The sequence below is a fragment of the Mobula hypostoma genome, assembly GCF_963921235.1.
Source record: "Mobula hypostoma chromosome 10 unlocalized genomic scaffold, sMobHyp1.1 SUPER_10_unloc_2, whole genome shotgun sequence".
NCBI classification, from domain to species: domain Eukaryota; kingdom Metazoa; phylum Chordata; class Chondrichthyes; order Myliobatiformes; family Myliobatidae; genus Mobula; species Mobula hypostoma.
The window spans coordinates 393,384-414,777 of record NW_026948137.1 but is presented as its reverse complement, the minus strand read 5'-3'; the positions used below and the strand labels follow the sequence as shown (position 1 = coordinate 414,777).

At 44.2% G+C, this 21,394-nt stretch overlaps 1 protein-coding gene across 2 annotated transcripts; it reads left to right on the top strand.

Annotated features, from left to right (window-relative positions):
• The first annotated feature begins 2,584 nt into the window (after nucleotides 1-2,584).
• On the top strand, nucleotides 2,585-20,349 carry LOC134341242 (olfactomedin-4-like). 2 transcript variants are annotated; one of them, XM_063039091.1, is made up of 5 exons: nucleotides 2,585-2,757; nucleotides 4,649-4,801; nucleotides 12,562-12,771; nucleotides 15,945-16,092; nucleotides 18,139-20,349. In XM_063039091.1, exons 1-5 carry the CDS (start codon nucleotides 2,716-2,718, stop codon nucleotides 18,978-18,980), a joined length of 1,395 nt encoding a protein of 464 aa, XP_062895161.1. In that variant the 5' UTR covers nucleotides 2,585-2,715; the 3' UTR covers nucleotides 18,981-20,349. The 2 variants fall into 2 exon arrangements, with proteins under 2 accessions (XP_062895161.1, XP_062895162.1); XM_063039092.1 differs by lacking the exon at nucleotides 2,585-2,757 and adding an exon at nucleotides 3,948-3,977.
• The last annotated feature ends 1,045 nt before the right edge of the window (nucleotides 20,350-21,394 follow it).

Genomic DNA, 21,394 nt, shown 5'->3' with positions numbered 1-21,394 from the left:
AAACAAAAGCCCCGCCTGTCCTCCTAAGTCAATCGAAAAGATCTTACAGCCAATGTTTATAAACACAGGAGAGTCAGCAGATGCTGGAAATCTAGAGAAAAATACACAAAATGATATAGGAGTCGTATCTCTAGAGGGAAATAAACAGATGATGTTTCTGGCCAAGACCTGCTGCCTGACTTGCTGAGTTCCTCCAGCAGTTTGTGTGTATGCCACAGCCAATGTTTGACACCCTGGATTAATAACCACTCAAAGACCATCACATAAAAGGAAAACTGATGATTCAGATATTAATATTTGGGTTCTTGATATTGCCTCTCCACCTCCAGGAATGACCACATATTACCGGCTGTAAGAGATGTATTGAGAGGGTACTAAAGGCTGATTAAGTGTGGACACACAAGACATTGGTGAGACCACACTTGCAGTACTGTGTACGATTTTGCACACCCTGAGGTAGGAGACATCATAAACTGGATAGAGTGCAGAGAGAATTTATGAGGATGCTGTCAGGACATGAGAGCCCAGTTACAGCGAGAGGCTGGGCAAGTCGGGTATTTAGTTTTTGTATGATGCTGAGGGGTGGTCGTATAGAGGTTTATAAAACATTAAAGGGCAAAGACGGGGAGGACACACTGAGTCTTTTTTCCAAGGAAGGTGAGCTAAAAACTAGAAGGTATGGGTTTAAGGTGATGGGTGAAAGATTTATCTATCTAAAATTCTATAGAAGTGAGGGAAAATGGCATCAACTTCATGGACCCTGTACAGATTACAGAGGAGGAGGTGTTTGCTACCTTGAGGCAAATCAGAGTGAATAAATCCCCAGGGCCTGACAAGGTGTTTGCCTGGACCCTACAGGAGACAAGTGCAGACACTTCCAGGGCCCTAACAGAGATATTTAGATCATCCATAGTGAGAGGAGTGGTACCGGAGGTTCAGAAGATAGTTAATGTTGTTCAGTTTTTTAAAAAAGGCTCCAAACATAAAGCTGGGAATTATAGGCTGGTGAGTCTGACATCAGTTGTGGGAAAGTTAGTGAAAGTATTCTAAGGAACCAAATATATAAAAATTTGGATAGGCATGGACTGATTAATGATAGCTAGCATGGCTTTGTGTGTGATAGATCATGTCTAACCAATCTTATCAAGCTTTTCGAGCAAGTTACCAGGAAAGTAGATGAAGGCAAGGCAGTGGATATTGTCGACATGGACTTTAGTAAGTCATTTGACAAGGTCCCATATGGGAGGCTGGTCAAGAAGATGAAGTCACACAGCTAACTATTGGATTAGACATTGACTTTGTGGGAGAAATCAGAGTGTGGTAGTAGATAGTTGCCTCTCTGACTAGAGGCCTGTGACTAGTAGTGCACCGCAGGGATGAGTGCTGGGTCCGTTGTTGTTTGTCATCTATATCAATGATCTGGATGTTAATGAGGTTAACTGGATCAGCAAATTTGTAGATGACACCAAGATTGGGGGTGTAGTGGACAGTGAGGAAGACTATCATGGCTTGCAGAGAGATCTTCACCAGCTGGAAAAATGGACTGAAAAATGGCAGATGGAATTTAATGCAGACAAGTGCAAGGTTTTGCACTTCAGTAGGACCAGCCAGAGTAGGACTTACACAGTGAATGGTAGGGCATTGAGGAGTGTGGTAGAACAAAGGGATCTGGGAATACAGGTACATAATTCACTGGCAGTGGCATCACAGGTAGATAGGGTTATATTGAATGCTTTTGGCACATTGTCCTTTATAAATCAATGTACTGAGTACAGAAGATTAGATATTATGTTGAAGCTGTATAAGAGGTTGGTGAGGCCTAATTTGGAGTATTGTGTGCCATTTTGGTCACCAACCTACAGGGAAGCTGTAAACAAGGGGTGAAAGAGTGCAGAGAAAATTTACAAGCATTTTGCTGGGTCTGGAGGACCTGAGTTATTAGGAAAAATTGAATAGGTTAGGATTGTATTCTTTATGACTTAGAAGATTGAGGGGAGATTTGACAGAGATATACAAAATTATGAGGCGTATAGACAGGGTAAGTGCAAGCAGGTTTTATCCACTGAGGTTGGGTGGGACTACAACCAGAGGTCATGGCTTAAAGCTGAAAGGTGAAAAGTTCAAGGGGAAGATGAGGGGAAACTTCTTCACTCAGAGGGTCTTGAGAGTGTGTAATCAGCTGCCAGCACAAGTGGTCCATCCGAGCTCAATTTCAAAATTTAAGAGAAGTTTGGATAGGTATACGGATGGTAGGGTATGGAGGGCTGTGGTCCCAAATGCAGGTCAATGGGAGTAGGCAGTTTAAATGGTTTCGGCATGGAGAGCCTATTTCAATACTATATTACTCTATTACCCTATGAGACCCCAAATAAGCAAGGTGACATTGGTGGTCTTATCCGTGGCCGAAACAACCCTCAAAAATGAAGAGAAGTGGTAATAGTTAAATCAAAGCCTGTCTGTTTTCAAACTGATGATTGCAAAGTCAAGGGAACTGGTGGCCAGCCAACATGTACAGAATCATTCATTCTCTGTTGCAACATTTGACAACATAAGCAAGGTAATTCCCGGCAATTTGAATATTGTTTCTGGAAAGACCTTCGTTTGATTTGATCTCAAAGGAATGTATCTCTGGATTTGAGGAGGAGTTTCGAGTGAGATGGCTATTTAAACCCTTTCTGAAAGCCCAGGTGCATCAGGGTTCAAGACTGAAGAACAATGCTTCTCCTCCTGCTGCTCGCAATTGCTGTCCTGCCTTCTGTAAGTTCATTTTTCCAGCGTGCGTGCTGGTCATTTCTGTTCTAGGTGGTGTGAGTCTGTATGATCTTGTTGCTCAGTGTTTCACAGGGTGCAGGCCCTCTTCTGCTTGGGAAAGAAAAGCTGCTTGCCCTGCAGTCCCACCGACATTTATCCTACAGAATAGCAGTGTGGGACATGACCAGCAAGCCTGACATTGCTGTCTATCCCTGCAGGGCATAGACCCTACAGCCACTATTAGCAATGCAGTAAAAAAAAATCAGAATCTTATGCTAACAGCTACTCTATTTATTTAGCCCTGCCCTGTCAGAGATATTCCCTATTCCCTCAGCTTTACATTTCCTGCGGTGCAGAAGGTTAATTTTTCACTCTCTTTCCCAGTTCTGATGAAGGATAACAGACCACAATCGCTAACCATTTCTCTCTCCACAGACACTACCTGACCGGCTGAGTGGTTCCTGCATTTTCTATTAGTATCTTGGTCTGTTTGTGTACTTGGATGAGCTTTTAACTCTGTCTCAACTCACCTCCACCACCCTTTGAGGGTTGTGTGTGTAGCACCTGAAACATTCTCTCCAGACACCCCTGTGCCTCACTAAGGGTCAGCAGGAAAGAGATTATAATCTAACCAACAATTCTCTGATTTAGTCACAGTGATTCCCTCTTTCACCAGAATCGCAAGTAATGGTCACAACTATCGATGTTTAAACAGAGTGACAACAGAACCTCAATGAACAGTTGGCAGCAACACTATCTAAGATCATCAACTGAACGGAAGCCTCAGACAGAAGCCATTTTTGACCTGAAATGTTAGCTTAGTTTTTTTCTCTCCTCAGATGCTACCAGACCTGTTGAGTGTTTCCAGCATTTTCTGTTTTTATTTCAAATTTCCAGCATCTGCAGTTGCTTTTGCTTTATGATTTGTTTTACTTCATCTGAATAAGGTGCTGAAGAATGCAAAGAATTCAATGCATTCGATGTGAGGGGTTGTTTCTACTGCTAAGAGAGAGATTTCAATTTGTTTTTGATTCAGAATCGCCTATCAGACTGAGGTGGATGTGTTTCAACAGAATCGATGGGCTGAATGACCTGTGAATCACACAGTGGCATAGAGGGGCCTGGGAGCATGGAAGAAATAACCCTCACATCTAATGGGCAGAAAAATAGTGATTGATCACCCAACATTCACTGTGAAGGAAAATTGAGAAATGGTTTTCATTTGGGTGGGTGTACAATAGAAGGGCTTCTGATGGGTGTGTGTAAAGTGGTTGGGTGTAATAAATCACATGGGCCATAGACTAGGTGGGTAATAGATTGTGGATGGGATGTCTGAGTTATGTTAGAGGTGAAGAAGTGATGTTCATTCACAGGATCATGAATTTAAACAGCACAGAAACCTATCCTTCTGCCATTTCACCATAATGTGTATCCAAGCTTGTCCCATTTCCATTTAAACCTTTTTCTGTTCATGTACCTGCCTAAATTTCTTTTAAATATTGTACTTGTACACACCTCCACAGCTTCATTTGGCACCTTGTTCCATATACTGTCCATCTTCTCTGTGAAAAACTTCCTCCTCAGGTCTTTTTCAAATCTCACCTTAACCTTATGTCCTCCAGTTTTGCACTCCCTTATCCTGAGAGAAAAACTGTTCTACATCGCTCATGATTTTATGCATCTCTGTAAGGTCACACCTAACCCTCCTCACTCCAGGGTAAAAAGTCCCAGTTTATCCATTCTCTGCTTGTAACTCAAACCCTGCAGTCCTGGTAGCATCCTTGCGAACCTTTATAACACCCTAGTCATTTTAATGATGCCTTGTTTAATGACATTGGCTCAGGGGAGGCTGTTACTGTTCTGAATGAGAAATTAATCCCAGTTCCTATGGTTACAGTCTGGTCAGAATGCCAGTGGAACAGTCAACAGTGATGGAATCTGCGAATGTTCTGTGATTTTGCCCGACAACACGTTCCCAGTGCAAAGAATGGAGTATTTGGAAAGAACATCATGGCGGCTCAATATCAGTGTGCAACAAGAAATCAACAAGGTAAGCATTTCCTGGTAGTCTCCAATTTCATTAAAACTGTTGTGATGGAGATTTAACTGTTACAATGATACAGAGTCTGACCAAAGGAGAGACAATTCTGATCAGCATTGACTATCCCTTAATGCCATGACACTAATGTGCTGAGAGAAATAATACTATTGAGTAATTGTCCAAGGGGGAGATTGATTGGTGATAAGGATGGGGCAATTATCAACAAGAGAAATTAATCAGTAATGTGAAGAGGTGTATCAATGGGAAAATTTGGTTGAAATTATGAAATGAATAACTGTGAAGTGATATGGATTCTGTATTTATCATTCAGAACAGTTAATGCTGAAAGGCTACACAGCTTTTAATGGTACAAAACAACACATTGTGTAAGTGTGAAAGGTATAATGATGGAATAGATGAAGCAATATATGATAATTGATATCCAGTGTAGATAATCAGAGACTGTCTTTGGTTTCTAATCTATCTTCCAAACCCCCTGAAACATTTTTACAAGCCATTCAGAATTGTACTTCACAGTACCCTGTTACGTACCCCGTAACTGGGTTGCCAAACCAGCAGAAATGGATCACTCATTTGGAGTCTGGATTACTAGAACTAAGAAAGTTTTATTAAAGAAACAAGCAACACAGTAATCGAAAGGATAATAAATGCAACAGTTCAGCGATGATAAACACACATGTGCACAGAATTAAGATAACAGCATCAATCAAGCTCTATCATTGTCTAGGGGTAAATGACCAAATTTCAAAGTGACTCAAAGTTCAGTCCAGTTTAGTAGTTCAGTTCGCAGTAATCGTTGCCATGGCGATGGACAACGTAGGGGGAGAGAGAGAGAACAGGAACAACTGATCATTCAGACACGGCTTCACTCACAGACCGACGATATGGCTCACAAGCAGCTTTTGGGCAGGTCCTTGGTGATGTCACCTGAGGTCACCGACTGTGACCCCTCCTCCAGATGCGGTCGATCCTCTGCAGTGAACCCGGCGCCCAGGCAAGGGCGGACACACACTGGGTTCCCGCTGATCGTACCTTTCCACCCTGGCCGTTGTCTGGTACTTCCCACCGACTCGTGAGAGGCATACCGCTTCCAGGGTCTCGTTACCTCGGGTGGCGTGTGTGTCGCCTTAGCGAACCGGTCCCTTTTTATCCCCCTGCTGGGGTATCGCCTGTCCATCACTTCAAACAGTTCAGGGTTCAAAGGGGGAGCCGCTCCAGACAGCTCTCTCTCCCACGTCCCTTCATTACACATCTCCAGACGCTGCTCCATTGTTCCTTATCTCTCCTTCCCCTGAGGGCAGGTGGCAGACCACTTGCTGATGTCACTGATGCTAACCTAGGCCAGCAAACATCTTAACTTTATGTGTATTCTCGTCACACTTCCCCCCCTTTAAGGATTTTTACCGGGAGGTAAAAATTACAAACATGAATACATTATTTGATACATACACAAATATACATCTTTATCAGCTATTTGGCTAACACAGCGAGTTTGAAGCTGTCAACACCTTGACAGACAGTCATCACATTTTCTGTTCCTTTTACACGTGTTATTAATAATCCCTTAGACCAGGCTCCAACTCAGCAAACTTCATAGTGGCCAAAAACACTGATGAATTGCGATCAATGTAACCTCTCATTTGGCTTTTTCCCGGACCACAATAACAAGGGTCGTCCCATTCTGACTCAGTTTTCTCTCGCAAGGGCTTAGTAGGAGGGGGACGGGTATTGACCGCAGAGTTATTGCAAAACTTCCTGCAGTACCCCACCATCTCCAAGAGCCTTCTGAGGGCCCTCTTGTCTGTCGGGGTTGGAAGGTCAGCGATAGCCTGCACTGTAGCTTGCATCGCTGCCAGCTGCCCCTGTGTCACCACAATTCCCAGGTAAGTGACCATCATGTGGCCGAATTCACTTTTTTCAAGGTTCACTATCAAGCTGGCTTCAGACAGCCGTATTAAATTGCCAATACACACCTCTGTGTTCATCAGCCCTTTAGTCACTGAATTACTCATTATATATGCGTGTTGTTTGCTAGGCTGACCTATTGTAACAGACATCACCCAATGTCCCAGTTCTTTGCATTGCCTCGGGACAATCAAACACACGGGTGCGAGTCGTTTAATTACTTCTTCTAAAGATTCGCTTTGTTCGGGGATTAAGGGAGAGACTTTATCAGTAGACCTGGCTAGAACAATAGCCTTCTCCCATCTGATCGATCCCATACTAATCTTTTCAAAATGGTTTTTTTCTCTTATCAGGGGGCCCCTAGCTTCATTGATTTCCACGCTAACACCGACCGGGTTTGTTAGCATATCAAAAGCCGGTGACCGTCTCAGTTCGCGTCGGTCATGATCAATAACATTTTTCCCCCTGGGCAGCCGGTAAATCTCTTTCATGATTCCACCAACTGTTTCCTCCAGCACCGCAAAATGTCCACCGGGGGGTACCTCGTGGGCCATGTTAAAAACCTCATCCCCGTAACTCTTTTGCACCACCACCCACTCCTCATCTGCGGATACTGTACTTGATTTCCCTTTTTTCCTTAGCACTTCGTTCTCCGCACAATAGCCTACTAGTTCCCTTGTTAAAGCTGTGTCAGAGAGAGCTGTCTCTGCCAAAACCATCAGCCCCTCGTCTCGCTCCTGCGTCTGCACAAATTCTTTCCTGGCTACTGCTACGTCCGTCCCAGCTCCCTCACTACCTCTTGTCTCACTACACCCCGTCTCATACAAGGTTGGCAGAAACGTTTCAGCTAAATTCACTATCGCGGGCCCGTGATGAACCTGTGAGTCCATGGGTGGGGCCTCAATGCTGGCAGGCTGACCTGTCAGTCTCACGAGTGGGAACACAATTCCTCCGGCGATGTCATTACCGAGCAAGACTTCCACGTCTTTCATCGGTAATTCGGACCTCACCCCGATCGTGACTAGTCCAGAGACCAGGTTGCTTTGTAAGTGTATCTGGTGCAAAGGGACTGACTCTGTCCCTTCCCCAACACCTTTGACCTCTACCTCCCCAGTCCGGGTCTCTGAGCTAAACTCTAATACACTCTTCAGTATTAGTGACTGACACGCTCCCGTGTCTCTCCAGATCCGCACTGGAACTGGTTTTAACCCCTCCTTCACTGACACCAATCCGGCCGAGATAAACCTCTCGCGCCCTTCCTGGACTTTTTCAGACCTGTCCTTCCCTAGCGGTTCGCTTAACAGCTCGATACAGCCATTCAACATTGCCGTTTTTCCTTTTCCCGTCTCCTTCTTTGGGGCAAAGCACCTGGACGCAAAGTGTCCGGCTTTCCCACAATTATAACAGACGACCCCAGGAGACTTCCTACCAGACTGCTCCCGGTCTACCTTATCCTTTTCACTAGTCCCCGGCTTACTTTCTGACTTTTCCGGCGGACTATCCCCGCTGTCCTGACTACCCTTCTGGTAGCCTTTACTCGGGGCAAACGTCATTTTATGCGTCAACGCATACTCATCCGCTAACTTAGCAGTTGCGGCTATCGTGGCTGCCTCTTTCTCATCGAGGTAGGGTCTCATACCCTCAGGGACACAACCTTTAAACTGCTCAATCAGGATCAGTTGTAGCAGTCTGTCATAATCCCCCTCTACCCCCTTAGAGGCGCACCAACGCTCACAATATGTCTGCATCTCATGGGCAAACTCCAAATACGTGCGGTCCCACTGCTTCCTCGCATTCCGGAACCTCTGCCGGTATGCCTCCGGGACCAACTCATAAATCCTGAGGATGGCCTCTTTCACCACCTCATACCTCTGGGCATCTTCCGCGGACAAAGCGGAGTAAGCTTCTTGGGCCTTCCCTTTCAATACACTCTGAAGTAAAACAACCCACTTATCCCTCGGCCAGTCCTGACTTATAGCCACTTTTTCGAAGTGGAGGAAGTACCGATCCACGTCGGTATCGTCAAATGGGGGAACCAGCCTAACCTCCTGGGTCGCCCGGAACCCTCTACCTTGGTTCGGCACGAGCCCCTGCTCGGCCCTTATCTTTAACTTCTCCAGCTCAAATTCCCTTTCCCTCTGTTTCTCCTCTCTCTCCAACTGTCTGTCCCTCTCTTTCTCTTCTCTCTCCAACTGTCTTTCTCTCTCTTGCCTTTCTAACTCTCTCTCCTTCTCTTCGTGTTCTAACTGCCGTACCCAGAACTCGTGCTCGAGTCTCAGTTTTTCAAGCTGTTCCTGTACCGCGTCTCCAGCAGGTTTTTCAATAGACACCACCCCCAGCTCACCTTGGGGAAACACACCTTTAGATACATAGTGCTCTACAATAGCTCTGTGTATCTCCTCTCTCCTCATTGTCGACTTCACCTTAGCAAGATTCAACCGTTTGGGCACAGCTATCAATTCCGATTTCCTGGCATCCTCTAATGCCTCCAAGGTCGACGCCTTTATAAATTCCTCAGCCTCCATTTCTGCTGTTTGTCTTTTCTTTCTTTCAGGAATTTTAACCCAATCAATTTACTCCGTCCCAAATTTAGCGTTCAAAATCCTGGACGAGCCCCCACTTATGTTACGTACCCCGTAACTGGGTTGCCAAACCAGCAGAAATGGATCACTCAGTTGGAGTCTGGATTACTAGAACTAAGAAAGTTTTATTAAAGAAACAAGCAACACAGTAATCGAAAGGATAATAAATGCAACAGTTCAGCGATGATAAACACACATGTGCACAGAATTAAGATAACAGCATCAATCAAGCTCTATTGTTGTCTAGGGGTAAATGACCAAATTTCAAAGTGACTCAAAGTTCAGTCCAGTTTAGTAGTTCAGTTCGCAGTAATCGTTGCCATGGCGATGGACAACGTGGCGGGGGGCAAGAGAGAGAGAACAGGAACAACTGATCATTCAGACACGGCTTCACTCACAGACCGACGATATGGCTCACAAGCAGCTTTTGGGCAGGTCCTTGGTGATGTCACCTGAGGTCACCGACTGTGACCCCTCCTCCAGATGCGGTCGATCCTCTGCAGTGAACCCGGCACCCAGGCAAGGGCGGACACACACCGGGTTCCCGCTGATCGTACCTTTCCACCCTGGCCGTTGTCTGGTACTTCCCACCGACTCGTGAGAGGCATACCGCTTCCAGGGTCTCGTTACCTCGGGTGGCGTGTGTGTCGCCTTAGCGAACCGGTCCCTTTTTATCCCCCTGCTGGGGTATCGCCTGTCCATCACTTCAAACAGTTCAGGGTTCAAAGGGGGAGCCGCTCCAGACAGCTCTCTCTCCCACGTCCCTTCATTACACATCTCCAGACGCTGCTCCATTGTTCCTTATCTCTCCTTCCCCTGAGGGCAGGTGGCAGACCACTTGCTGATGTCACTGATGCTAACCTAGGCCAGCAAACATCTTAATTTTATGTGTATTCTCGTCACAACCCGTTCTTCAACTTCACCGGTTCTTAAGACATCAGAAAATAGCTTTTTCTCACAGCAGAGCCCAGGAACACAACCTTCTGCTCACAATATGATACTGAATTACTAAACTCATTCTTTCTGCCTGTACATAGCCCTTTAGCTAATTCTGCTGTATCTCGGTAGTTAATTCCAAAGACAGACCTGAAACAACAATCATCTGAGGCACAGAGTTTGCTAACTATAACTATTGGCTCCTTCTGCCTGTTCATTATCCAATGTACACCTGGCTTCTGCATGGTTGGTGTCATTATTTCCCTGTGCAAGAATTCTTGCATTCGGCACGGAGGAACCGAAACTGGGAGATAGAACATGCTCTCTTTTTGTGCCATTTCCTGTTTTCCTTTTGAAAGTCAAACAGAGGTGGCAAAACCACAGCCCATGAGCCCCATATAGTCATAGTCATGGTGATACTTTATTGATCCCGAGGGAAATTGGTTTTCGTTACAGTTGCACCATAAATAATAAATAGTAATAACACCATAAATAGTTAAATAGTAATATGCAAATTATGCCAGGAAATAAGTCCAGGACCAGCCTATTGGCTCAGGGTGTCTAACCCTCCAAGGGAGGAGTTGTAAAGTTTGATGGCCACAGGCAGGAATGACTTCCTATGACGCTCTGTGTAGCATCTCGGTGGAATGAGTCTCTGGCTGAATGTACTCCTGTGCCCAACCAGTACATTATATAGTGGATGGGAGACATTGTCCAACTTGGACAGCAACTTGGACAGCATCCTCTTTTCAGACACCACCGTCAGAGAGTCCAGTTCCATCCCCACAACATCACTGGCCTTACGAATATGACTCTTTTCCCATGGTGAACACACCCTCCTGTACTCTAATTTTGTTATACCCAGAGTCATGGAAGGATACAGCACAGAAACAGACCCTACAGCCCAATGAGCCCTTGCTGACTATTAATCTCCCATTTTAGATATATCCTCCTCCACATTCTACCACCCACCCGCACACTATCCATCCATCCACAGGTCTTTTGGATGTGGGAGGAAACCAGAGCACCTGGGGGAAAACCAAGCAGTAACGGAGAGAATGTACTAACTCTGCATAGCCCCCACCTGAGCTCACCTGATCGTACCCAGTTCACCGGAACCATAAGTCAGCAGCTCTGCTAGTTGTGCCACTGTGCTGATTACATGTTTTATAAAAGAGGGTGTCCAAGGCACCTAGCCCAGAGTGCCCTCTCTAACCTTGGCAGACAAGCACTGCATGCAGGGTTACGACATCAGGGTCATGATGTTAGCCCTAGAGTTATGACATCAGATGACTATGTTTCTCTGTGTTCAACCAGTGTGGGGCATCTGTATGGTGATCCAGCCCTTGCTCTATAGAATGTTTCTGTAGAATATGAAGCTATGCAAAGATAGTTGCCACTTCCAATGCAGGTAAGATGAAGAAACAGCTTTAACCTAGAAGGTGATTTTACAAGTCCTCTTAAAAATGCTTTAGCTGCAAAGTGTCTCTCCAGAACAAGCAATTTGAAATATTGTCTCATACCCAATCACAAAAGCCTTTTACCTGAATGTCCTCTTTTAAAAATAAAGACTAGGTAACCACATAAAAACTACACCCAAACAGCCAATAATAACCTTTGCATTCAATAAGAAAGCTGACTGTTACCAAACCTGGGTAGTCTGCACCCCAATGGCACGAGCATTGAATTCCACAGCTTCTGCTAAACTGCTCTCCCTCTGTATGTTTGTCTTTTTCCTCCCAATCTACCCAGTTCTTCCTATACCCACCCCAGCCTAATTACCCTGTTTTTCTCTTCTCCTCCGCACGTCATCCACATGCACCCCCCGCTGGTTCCCTGTTATTCCATGCTCCACCTTCCTCTCCTATCAGATTCCAATATCTTCAACCCTTTGTCACCTCCACCTTTCACCCCTTCTGGTGCTATTACCACTCTGCCCTCCTCCACCTGCTTTATCACCTCTCCTCACCTATTTCCTGCTACCCTCTCCTACCCTCCATCTTTTCAATACTGGTTTTCTCCCTTCCATCTTCCAATCTCAAACTGAAATATCAACTGTCCGTTTCCCTCCATGAATACTCCCTGACCTGCAGATTTCCTCCAGATTTTTTGCTTGTTACTACTGAAGCTGTGTTAAGGTTCCTTCGAGTGATGCTTCATCATGTTTGAAAGACTTGCTGCACCTTCCCCTTCTCAATCTGTCACTGTTCGGATACCATAATAGCATGGGTTCGAGTTGATTGTCTGGCCGCGGTGTGAGGTCTCCACGGTTCCTATGCATCCTGAGGCAGATGTAACCCAGGTGTGTTTGCTGTGTCCATCCAGGTGAAACAATACGCACAGACCCTCTCAGTCCACACAGCAAAGCTGCTGAACCTGACCCGGCGAGTGGAGAGAATCGAGACAGGAGGCTCCTACACCCAGCTCGACTTTGAGCTGCTTAAACTGGAGATCCGAGAGCTGGTGTCACTCACCAATCAGCTGAAGGTCACGATCAATGGAAGCAACACCATCATCGACCAACTTTACATAGAGGTCAGAAAGCTCAATCACAGGATAAACACAACATTCACTTTATTATACTATGTTTCTTCATCCTGTCCCAGTTGGGGATTTTGGATGATAAATCACTAGAGAAACAGAGATAATGAGATCGTATTAAAATGCAAAGAGGGCAGGGCAGGTTTGCAAGCGTTTGCCAGGACCTGAGTTATAGGCAGTGGTTGGACAGGCTGGGACTTTTGATCCGTGGAGTATAGGACCTTGAAGATCGAGCTTAGAGAGGTATATGAAATCTTGAAAGACATAAAAAGAGTGAATGCATTCATGGTTTTTCTCAGAGTTGGGAAATCAAGAACTGGAGGACATATGTTTAAGGTGAGAGGGGATAGATATAATAAGAAGCAGAGGGGCAACATTTTTTACACAAGAAATGGAGTATACATAGAATGAGCTGCCGGAGGAAGTGGTTGAGGCAGGTACAACAGCAACTTTTAAAAGGCAGTTGGACCAGAAAGGTTCAGAAGGTCTGTAGATGCTGGAAATCCAAGCAACACACACAAAATGCTGGAAAAACTCAGCAGACCAGGCAGCATCTATGGAGAAGAGAAAACAGCCAATATTTTGAGCTGAGGCCCTTCATCAGGACATCAGGTTTAGAAGGTTATGAGCCAAATACTGACAAATGGATTTGGATGGGCATCTTATGAGGCTTAGACCAAATGGGCTGAAAGGCCTCTTTCTGTGCTGTATGAGCCTATGACTTGGTGAAGAGAGGCCTTTGATGTGGAATTAGAGCTTTGCTGCGTGTTCAGCAAATGTTATTTTTCAGTGTGCTAGTTAAGGCAAGTTCGTACCAAAATCTTGGCGAGCAATTAATCAAATGGTGATTGAAGTCTGGAACTTGAGGCTGTCAAAAAGTGGAATAATGAACATTTCAGTGGGTACATGTAAAGGCGAAACTGGGGCACACATTCTGGTAGTAATAGCAAGAAGTTACAAAATATTTTGGCTGGGAAGGCAAATGCAGTGTTAAAGTTCAATGTACATTTATTATCAAAGTATGTACAGACATCCCACCCTGCAAAAACTCATTTCAGGGAGGTAACACCATCAATTTGCGGGAGACTTCCGGGAGAGGTGGGAAGTCTGCAATAGAGTAGCTCCTTAGCAGCTGGCCAGCTAGTTTAAATAACGTTAGCTATGCTGATGATCGAATGACACCTTGTTAAACTCACCTCAACATGTCTTTTACAGTCTTAACCCACCATGGGCAATAGAAAAGTCACTGTTGCAAACAGTGCGGCGAGCAACACTGTCATTATTTTGACCCCTATTAGGCAGGGGTACACTTTAGGGTAGTCTGGGGTGACGTACGATTTATATTTTCTTTTTTTGGAACACTCTGCCATGGCGCGCTCTCGCTTTCTCTCTCACTCGCACGCTCTCTTGCGCTCTCACTTGCATGCTCTTGCTTGCTTGCTCTCGCTCGCACGCTCACTCTCAAAAAAATTGATTTCTGTGATATTGTATATACTACGCAGGCATCAGGGAGCCACTATTAATATGCGGGAGACTCCCGGAACTTCCGGGAGAGGTGGGATGTCTGTATGTATACAGTATAAAGCCCTGAGATTCATCTTCTTGCAGGCTGCCACAAAAGAAAGAAACACAATAAACCCCATTTAAATAAAAACCCACACAACAAGATCATGAAACAATCAAAGTATGAAAAAAAGAAGAAATTATGCAAACAGTAAAAAGCAAATAAATAGCATTAACCGCAGAGTCCCGAAAAGTGAGTGCGCAGAGCCTGGACGTGAGCATGCAGGGTATGAACTGAACTGCAGGGTCCCTGAAAGTGAGTCCACAGCCATGGAGTTGCTGAGGCGAGTGAAGCCCGGAGCCCAATGGTTACAGGCCACAGCCACGGAGTCGCTGAGGCGAGTGAAGCCCGGGGCCCAATGGTTACAGGCCACAGCCACGGAGTCGCTGAGGCGAGTGAAGCCCGGGGCCCAATGGTTACAGGCCACAGCCACGGAGTCGCTGAGGCGAGTGAAGCCCGGGGCCCAATGGTTACAGGCCACAGCCACGGAGTCGCTGAGGCGAGTGAAGCCCGGGGCCCAATGGTTACAGGCCACAGCCACGGAGTCGCTGAGGCGAGTGAAGCCCGGAGCCCAATAGTTGCAGGCCTCAGCTGCAGAGTCAGATCAGCAGATCAGTGCTGAAGCGCCTTGATCAAATCACACAAATAGTAGAAGGGAATGCAGATGACACATGAACCGCCGCGTCCCTGAAAGGGATTCTACAGCTTTCAGTGCTGAGGTGAGTGGAGCCCGTCCAGAAGCCCGATGGCTGCAGAGCAACAGCCGCTCACACACCCAGCAGCGTGAGACCCAAGACTCTGACTCCTTCTGCCATTGGCAGTAGCAAGAAGATACCAGTCAAATGCAGGCAGGCAACATTGAATACCTAATCATGAGAAGTTTCCCTGAAGCATTTCATCTTTCATCCTAACCTCAGTGGAAAAAGACTGCTTGCTTTTATCCTATCTATGCTCCTTGTAATTTTGTAAACCATATCAAATCTCTCCTCATTCTTCTATCCTTTAGGAAATAAAATCCTGCCTATCAACTTTTCCCATAGCTCAGATCCTCAAGTCTTGGCAACATCCTTCTAAGTTTCTCTTCATTTTTTCAATCTTTTTGACAGCTTTCTTGTAGATAGCTGACCAGAACTGTAAACACTATGCCAAATGAAGCATCACCAATGTCTTATTTAATTTCAATGTAACATCCCATCTCCTGTAGTCAATACTTTGATTTATTAAGTCCAATATGTCAAAAGCTCTCTTTATGACCCTATCTGCCTGTTTTGTGTTTTCCAGTGTTCTGTTTCAAATGTTTATGTTTCATCAAGAGAAACCGTTAATTTGGTGGCTAGTTGAGGTCAAGGAAACATAATCCTAAAATTAGAGAATTAGGAAGAAGTTTGTATAAAGGAGAAACAAAGATCTAGAACTTTCTGCTCTGAAGCTGAGGTTCAAGTTGAAAAATCAAGGTCGATTAATATTTGATGAGGAAAGGCATTGTGTAATGGACGAGAGGGGATGGAGTTAATATAGGTAGGTCTTCCATGATGTCATTGGATGTAGGAACAGGCCAAATGCTCTCCTTGTCACCCCAGTCTAACTGCTCTGTGTATTCCAGATTGAGAATATTTCACGTACAGTAAACGAGCTGGAATCTTACGATAAGCTCAATGTGCTGGCGATCCGCAGGGAAATTACATCCCTGAGAAAACGACTTAGTGACTGTGAAGAGCATCAAGTCCCAACTCCTCAACCCATTGACTATGGTGAGTATTAATCAAGGTGTCTCAGTGAAACAAGAATATTATGTTTAAAAAGTGAATTTAGACATCAGCTTAGGCATCCATCTTAAAAGACCTTCGCAAGGTGGGACATGCCCTCTTCTCTTAGCTACCATCAGGGAAGCCTGAAGAGCTACACTCAGTGTTTTAGAAACGGCTTCTTCCTCTCCACAATCAGATTTCTGAACAGTTCATGAACATATGGTTATTTCCCATTTGCACTATTTATTTTTTCTCTGAAACTTACGGTAATTTTTATGTCTTGCTCTGTCCCCTGCTGCCACAAAACAACAAATGTCATGACATATACCAGTGATAATCAACTTGATCCTGAATCTGAAGCTTTACAACTACATGTACGCACAGGGGCAATGAAAACTTACTTGCAGCAAGATGACAGGCACCTAGCATCAGATAAGCAAATTTCACATGATGAACATAAATTATACACATTTTTTTACAAGAAAGGACATAATAAAGCAATACATGTCCATTGTTATGCAAGGTAGTGATAATGTTGCCATGCTTGGTTTAAGAGGCAGGTGATTGAAGGGAGGTGTCTGTTCTTCAACCTGGTGGAGTGGGACTTAGACCTTAAAACCATAAGACATAGAAACAGACTTAGGCCATTCAGCTTATCGAGTCTACTCCACCATTCCATCACGGCTGATCCTGGATCCCACTCAACCCCCTACACCTGCTTTCTTGCCATATCCTTTGACGCCCTGACCGATCAGGAAACAATCAACCTCCGCCTTAAATATAACCACGGACTTGGCCTCTACCACAGTCTGTAGCATAGCATTCCACAGATTCACTACTCTCTCGCTAAAAAAATTCCTCCTGGCTTCTGTAACTCTTGCATGAAGGATGGAAGCTGTGGGAAGATTGATTGGCAGGTAATCTTTGATGATAAATGTCACCTTCTTGAGGCAGCATTTAATATAGATATTTATACACTGTGTAAAGACATCACTAAATATATAATGTACTACATGCCAATGTAAAGCTGAAACAAATCAGAAAATATGGGAAGTGTTCAGTAGGTCAGGCAGCATCTGTGGAGAGAGAACAGCCACCTTGAGGAACAATGTTTATCCTGAAATATTAAATTTTGCTTTACTGTCCACAGATTCTACCTGACCTGATGAATGTTTCCAGCATTTTCTGCTTTCTTTATAATGTATGTCATTGCTTTCAAAGGATATTGATGCTTCTTTAGCATAGGAGATACTATCCTAGCCACTTCAATAACAGATAGACATTTGATGATGTCTATTTCACTTCCTAAACTCTAAAAGTAACTTTAACTTGGATCTGCTTGTGGAATCCAGTGTGGTGTTTCTGGAAGCAAGTGAAAGACTGAAAGATTGAGACATGCTTTGCTTGTTCTTTTCCATTTGCATGTTAGCACCACAGTCATGTCACTCACCTGAATATTGGAACAAATCCTGTAGCATTGCATAATGTTCATCCACTCAAATTTGATGGTATTCCAATCAGGCTCACCAGTCTTTGAGATTAAATGGCAGGGCAGGAAATGGTCAAGTGTGCCCAGGTCCAACTCAAACTCCAATTTAATTTGTGTATGTTATTATTATTATATTTTATATCATTTATTTGTAACAAGGTAACAAAACATTAGGAGAGTTGAATAATAGAACATCTGGGATGCAAGTTGTTTTGGAATAGCTATCAGGAGGATGTGCAATATTGGGTGTAACGGCGCAGTCACAGGTGGGAGTGGGAGTAGGAGTGTGTAATTTCAGCATAGAGGTTTACAAAGTTTTTTTTTAACAGCGTTCTTCCATTGTTTTCATTACTAGTATGGTGATTAAATTTTAAAAGTGAAAAGACTGAAATTTTCAAAATTTCAAAGTTATTTATGGTCCAGCTACTTTATGGTCTAGCTGGTGCTTACTGGTCAGCAAGGGCAGGGCTGACTGAAGGGCCTGTTGATACTATAACTCAGTTATATTTGGAAAATACAGACACCAAACCTCTACTAAATTGTAAATTCTTTTCCACCAGGGAGCTGCAATCATGGTGGTATACTCAATGTGACTGAGCCTTTCGTGACACAGCTGAACTGGCTGGGATTTAATTATAAGTTTGGAGGGTGGGGCAAAGACCCCACTCCCCTTCCCTCTAAAAACCAGCTGTACTGGGTAGCACCACTCGTCAATGAACAAAGGCTCGACAAGTTTCGGATCTACTCTTCATACGACGATTTACTGCTCTACAGGAATCCAATTGAGAAAACACTTGTGATTCCAGGACGTTACCCCAACTATGGAAACACAGGGCAGGGAAGCGGGATGGTCTTGTACAATAACACCTTGTATTACAACTGTTACAATACTAGGGACATGTGCAGGGTTAATGTAGACACGGGGACCGTGCAGAGAGTGACCCTGACTGATGCTGTCTTCAATAATAGGTTCTCATATCAAGGTGTTAAATACCAGGACATGGACTTTGCTGTGGATGAAACTGGCCTGTGGGTCATTTACTCTACCGATGAAAATGCCGGGAACATGGTTATCAGTAAAATTAACACAACATCCTTCACTGTGGAGAGGACATGGTTCACTAGACAGTTCAAACCTGGTGTGACCAATGCCTTTATGATCTGTGGGGTGCTGTATGCGATTAGACCAGTGAGCACACGAGTGGAGGAGATTTTCTATACGTTTGATACCAGAACTGGTGAGGAAGGTACGCTTGCTGTAAAGATGGATAAGGTGATGGAGATCTTACAGAGTGTTAGCTACAACCCCGCTGATCACAAACTGTATGTCTTCAATGATGGCTACCAGGTGACTTATGATGTTGTATTTAAACCTTACGTACAGCTATCTAACACAGCATAGCGCAAACTGATCAGCTTTAACAATGAACAAGCTGATCAGCTGAGGCTGGGAATCACTGAGGTCAGGGTCCAAATTTGAGCTTTTATAGCTGAATCTTGGACTGTATTCAGTCTCCAAGTTAATATCAATATTTAAACAACAAAGCTAATGGCTATGCAATTAAAAATATTCAAATTGGATGGACTGTGTTAGCCAAAGACCTCTTTTTTTCTTTCATGGGATGTAAGACAAGTATGGGAGGGGAATTACTTATTGTCCATCCTCATTTGCTCTAAATGGTGGTAGTAAGCTTTTTCTAAGACTTCAATAGTCCTCTGGTGAAGGTGAAAATCAACTGTAGTTGGGCTGTGAATTCCAGGAATAAAACACAAAAATCACTGAATAGATCAGTCAGCATCCATGGGGAGAGATACAAAGTGGTCGTTCTAGATGGATAACCATTTGTTAAAGCTAGGCTGTGAATTCCAGGGCTTTGACCCTGTAACATTGAAGGAATGGCTAGTTGAAGATGGGATATGATTTGGAGAAAGTAAATAAATGGTTGTGTTCCCAGTAACTTATTCCCTCATCTTTTTAGGAGTATTCAATGCATTGATCTATTTTAAGCTGTCACAATATGTAGGTACAAACGTGTACTCAGCCTAGCACTGGTCCAGTACTGAAGAAAATTAGCTGGTTGACATGAAATCTTCTTTGGTACTCTATACTTTGGCTGAAACTTTTCTTGAATCAATCACTTCATGTCTGGAAATTCCGAGTAGATTCAGCTCTAATGTTCAATGTAACAAAAGCCACCTCAGTCTCAGAATTCCATTTGGCCAACTGACAGGCAATTACTTAATGTTGAAGTTTGGTTACTGGACAGGACCTAATCTATTGATGGCAAAGACCTGTTAGTCTGTCTTAGTGAGTTGATTGTGGGACAAGTATTAATTGGCACACTGGGAAGGAATTCCCATTTCTTCAAATCTGTCCTTGAATCTTTTACATCCAATGAAAATGTCCCATTCAAAACTTTTCTGTGAAACAGCAGGTTAGGCAGTACAACACACCATCAGCAGATCAGTCTAAGGTATGCAGAACTGATTAATTATCATGTTTTAATTGGTTTGCATATACTTGATATAATATCTACAACACACAGTGACCATAATTCAAATGTAAGTGTAAATGGAGCAAACCCAGAGGGTATCTGGATCAACTGAATTTTCCTTTGAGAGGAATCTATTTCAGATCTAGTATGTGCTCCTTACATCTGTTTCCATCTTCTTCACATGTATCAGTGAAGTGAATTATTGGTTATGGTTTAAGCTGACATGTTTTTATATGCACCATGAAATGTAAATATATTAATAAACATCAAATTTGAACCAAAAGTTGTCTGTTGAGTCAATTGAAGGTTTTTAATCTCATGTTATGGTTTTTACGTCTTTGTTTCTCATCTTCTCATGACCACATGAGGCATGACGTTCAAGGGCGACCCCACGTCATTTAAAATCCATGTACCTTGCCAAGAACTGAGGAAGAGCAGCACTAACCTCTTCAAGAGAAGATAAAGTTTATCCAACTTCTTGGCTGCTGCCTTTGACCATTCTTTTAGAGTTCATCCAGGGCTAATATCTATTCTTCTGTCAACACCTAACAAAGGCTTTCATCAGTGCATTGGGTATAGATGCTGGCAAGTTCTGCATGAAGGTCGGTGACCAGTGGTGTGCCTCACTGTTCTGGGACCCTTACTCTTCGTGGTTTTTATAAATGACCTGGATGAGGAAGGGGAGGGATGGGTTAGTAAGTTTGCTGATGACACAAAGGTTGAGGGTGTTGTGGATAGTGCGGATGGCTGTCAGAGGTTACAGTGGGGCATTGATAGGATGCAAAACTGGGCTGAGAAGTGGCAGATGGAGTTCAACCCAGATAAGTGTGAGGTGGTTCATTTTGGTAGGTCAAATATGATGGCAGAATATAGTATTAATGGTAAAACTCTTGGCAGTGTGGAGAATCAGAGCAATTTGGGGTCTGAGTCCATAGGACACTCAAAGCAGCTGCACAGGTTGACTCTGTGGTTAAGAAGGCGTACGGTGTATTGGCCTTCATCAATCGTGGAATTGAATTTAGGAGCCGAGGGGTAATGTTGCAGCTATATAGGACCCTGGTCAGACCCCACTTGGAGTACTGTGCTCAGTTCTGGTCGCCGCACTACGGGAAGTATGTGGAAGCCATAGAAAGGGTGCAGAGGAGATTTACAAGGATGTTGCCTGGATTGGGGAGCATGCCTTATGAAAACAGGTTGAGTGAACTCGGCCTTTTCTCCTTGGAGTGACGAGGATGAGTGGTGACTTGATAGAGGTGTATAAGATGATAAGAGGCATTGATCGTGTGGATAGTCAGAGGCTTTTTCCCAGGGCTGAAATGGC

Coding starts and splice junctions, on each gene's coding strand:
- LOC134341242 (XM_063039091.1), top strand. CDS start 2,716: ATGCTTCTCCTCCTGCTGCTCGCAATTGCTGTCCTGCCTTCT. Junction 12,772..15,944: donor TCGACCAACTTTACATAGAG/GTCAGAAAGCTC, acceptor TGTGTATTCCAG/ATTGAGAATATTTCACGTAC. Junction 16,093..18,138: donor TCCTCAACCCATTGACTATG/GTGAGTATTAAT, acceptor CTTTTCCACCAG/GGAGCTGCAATCATGGTGGT.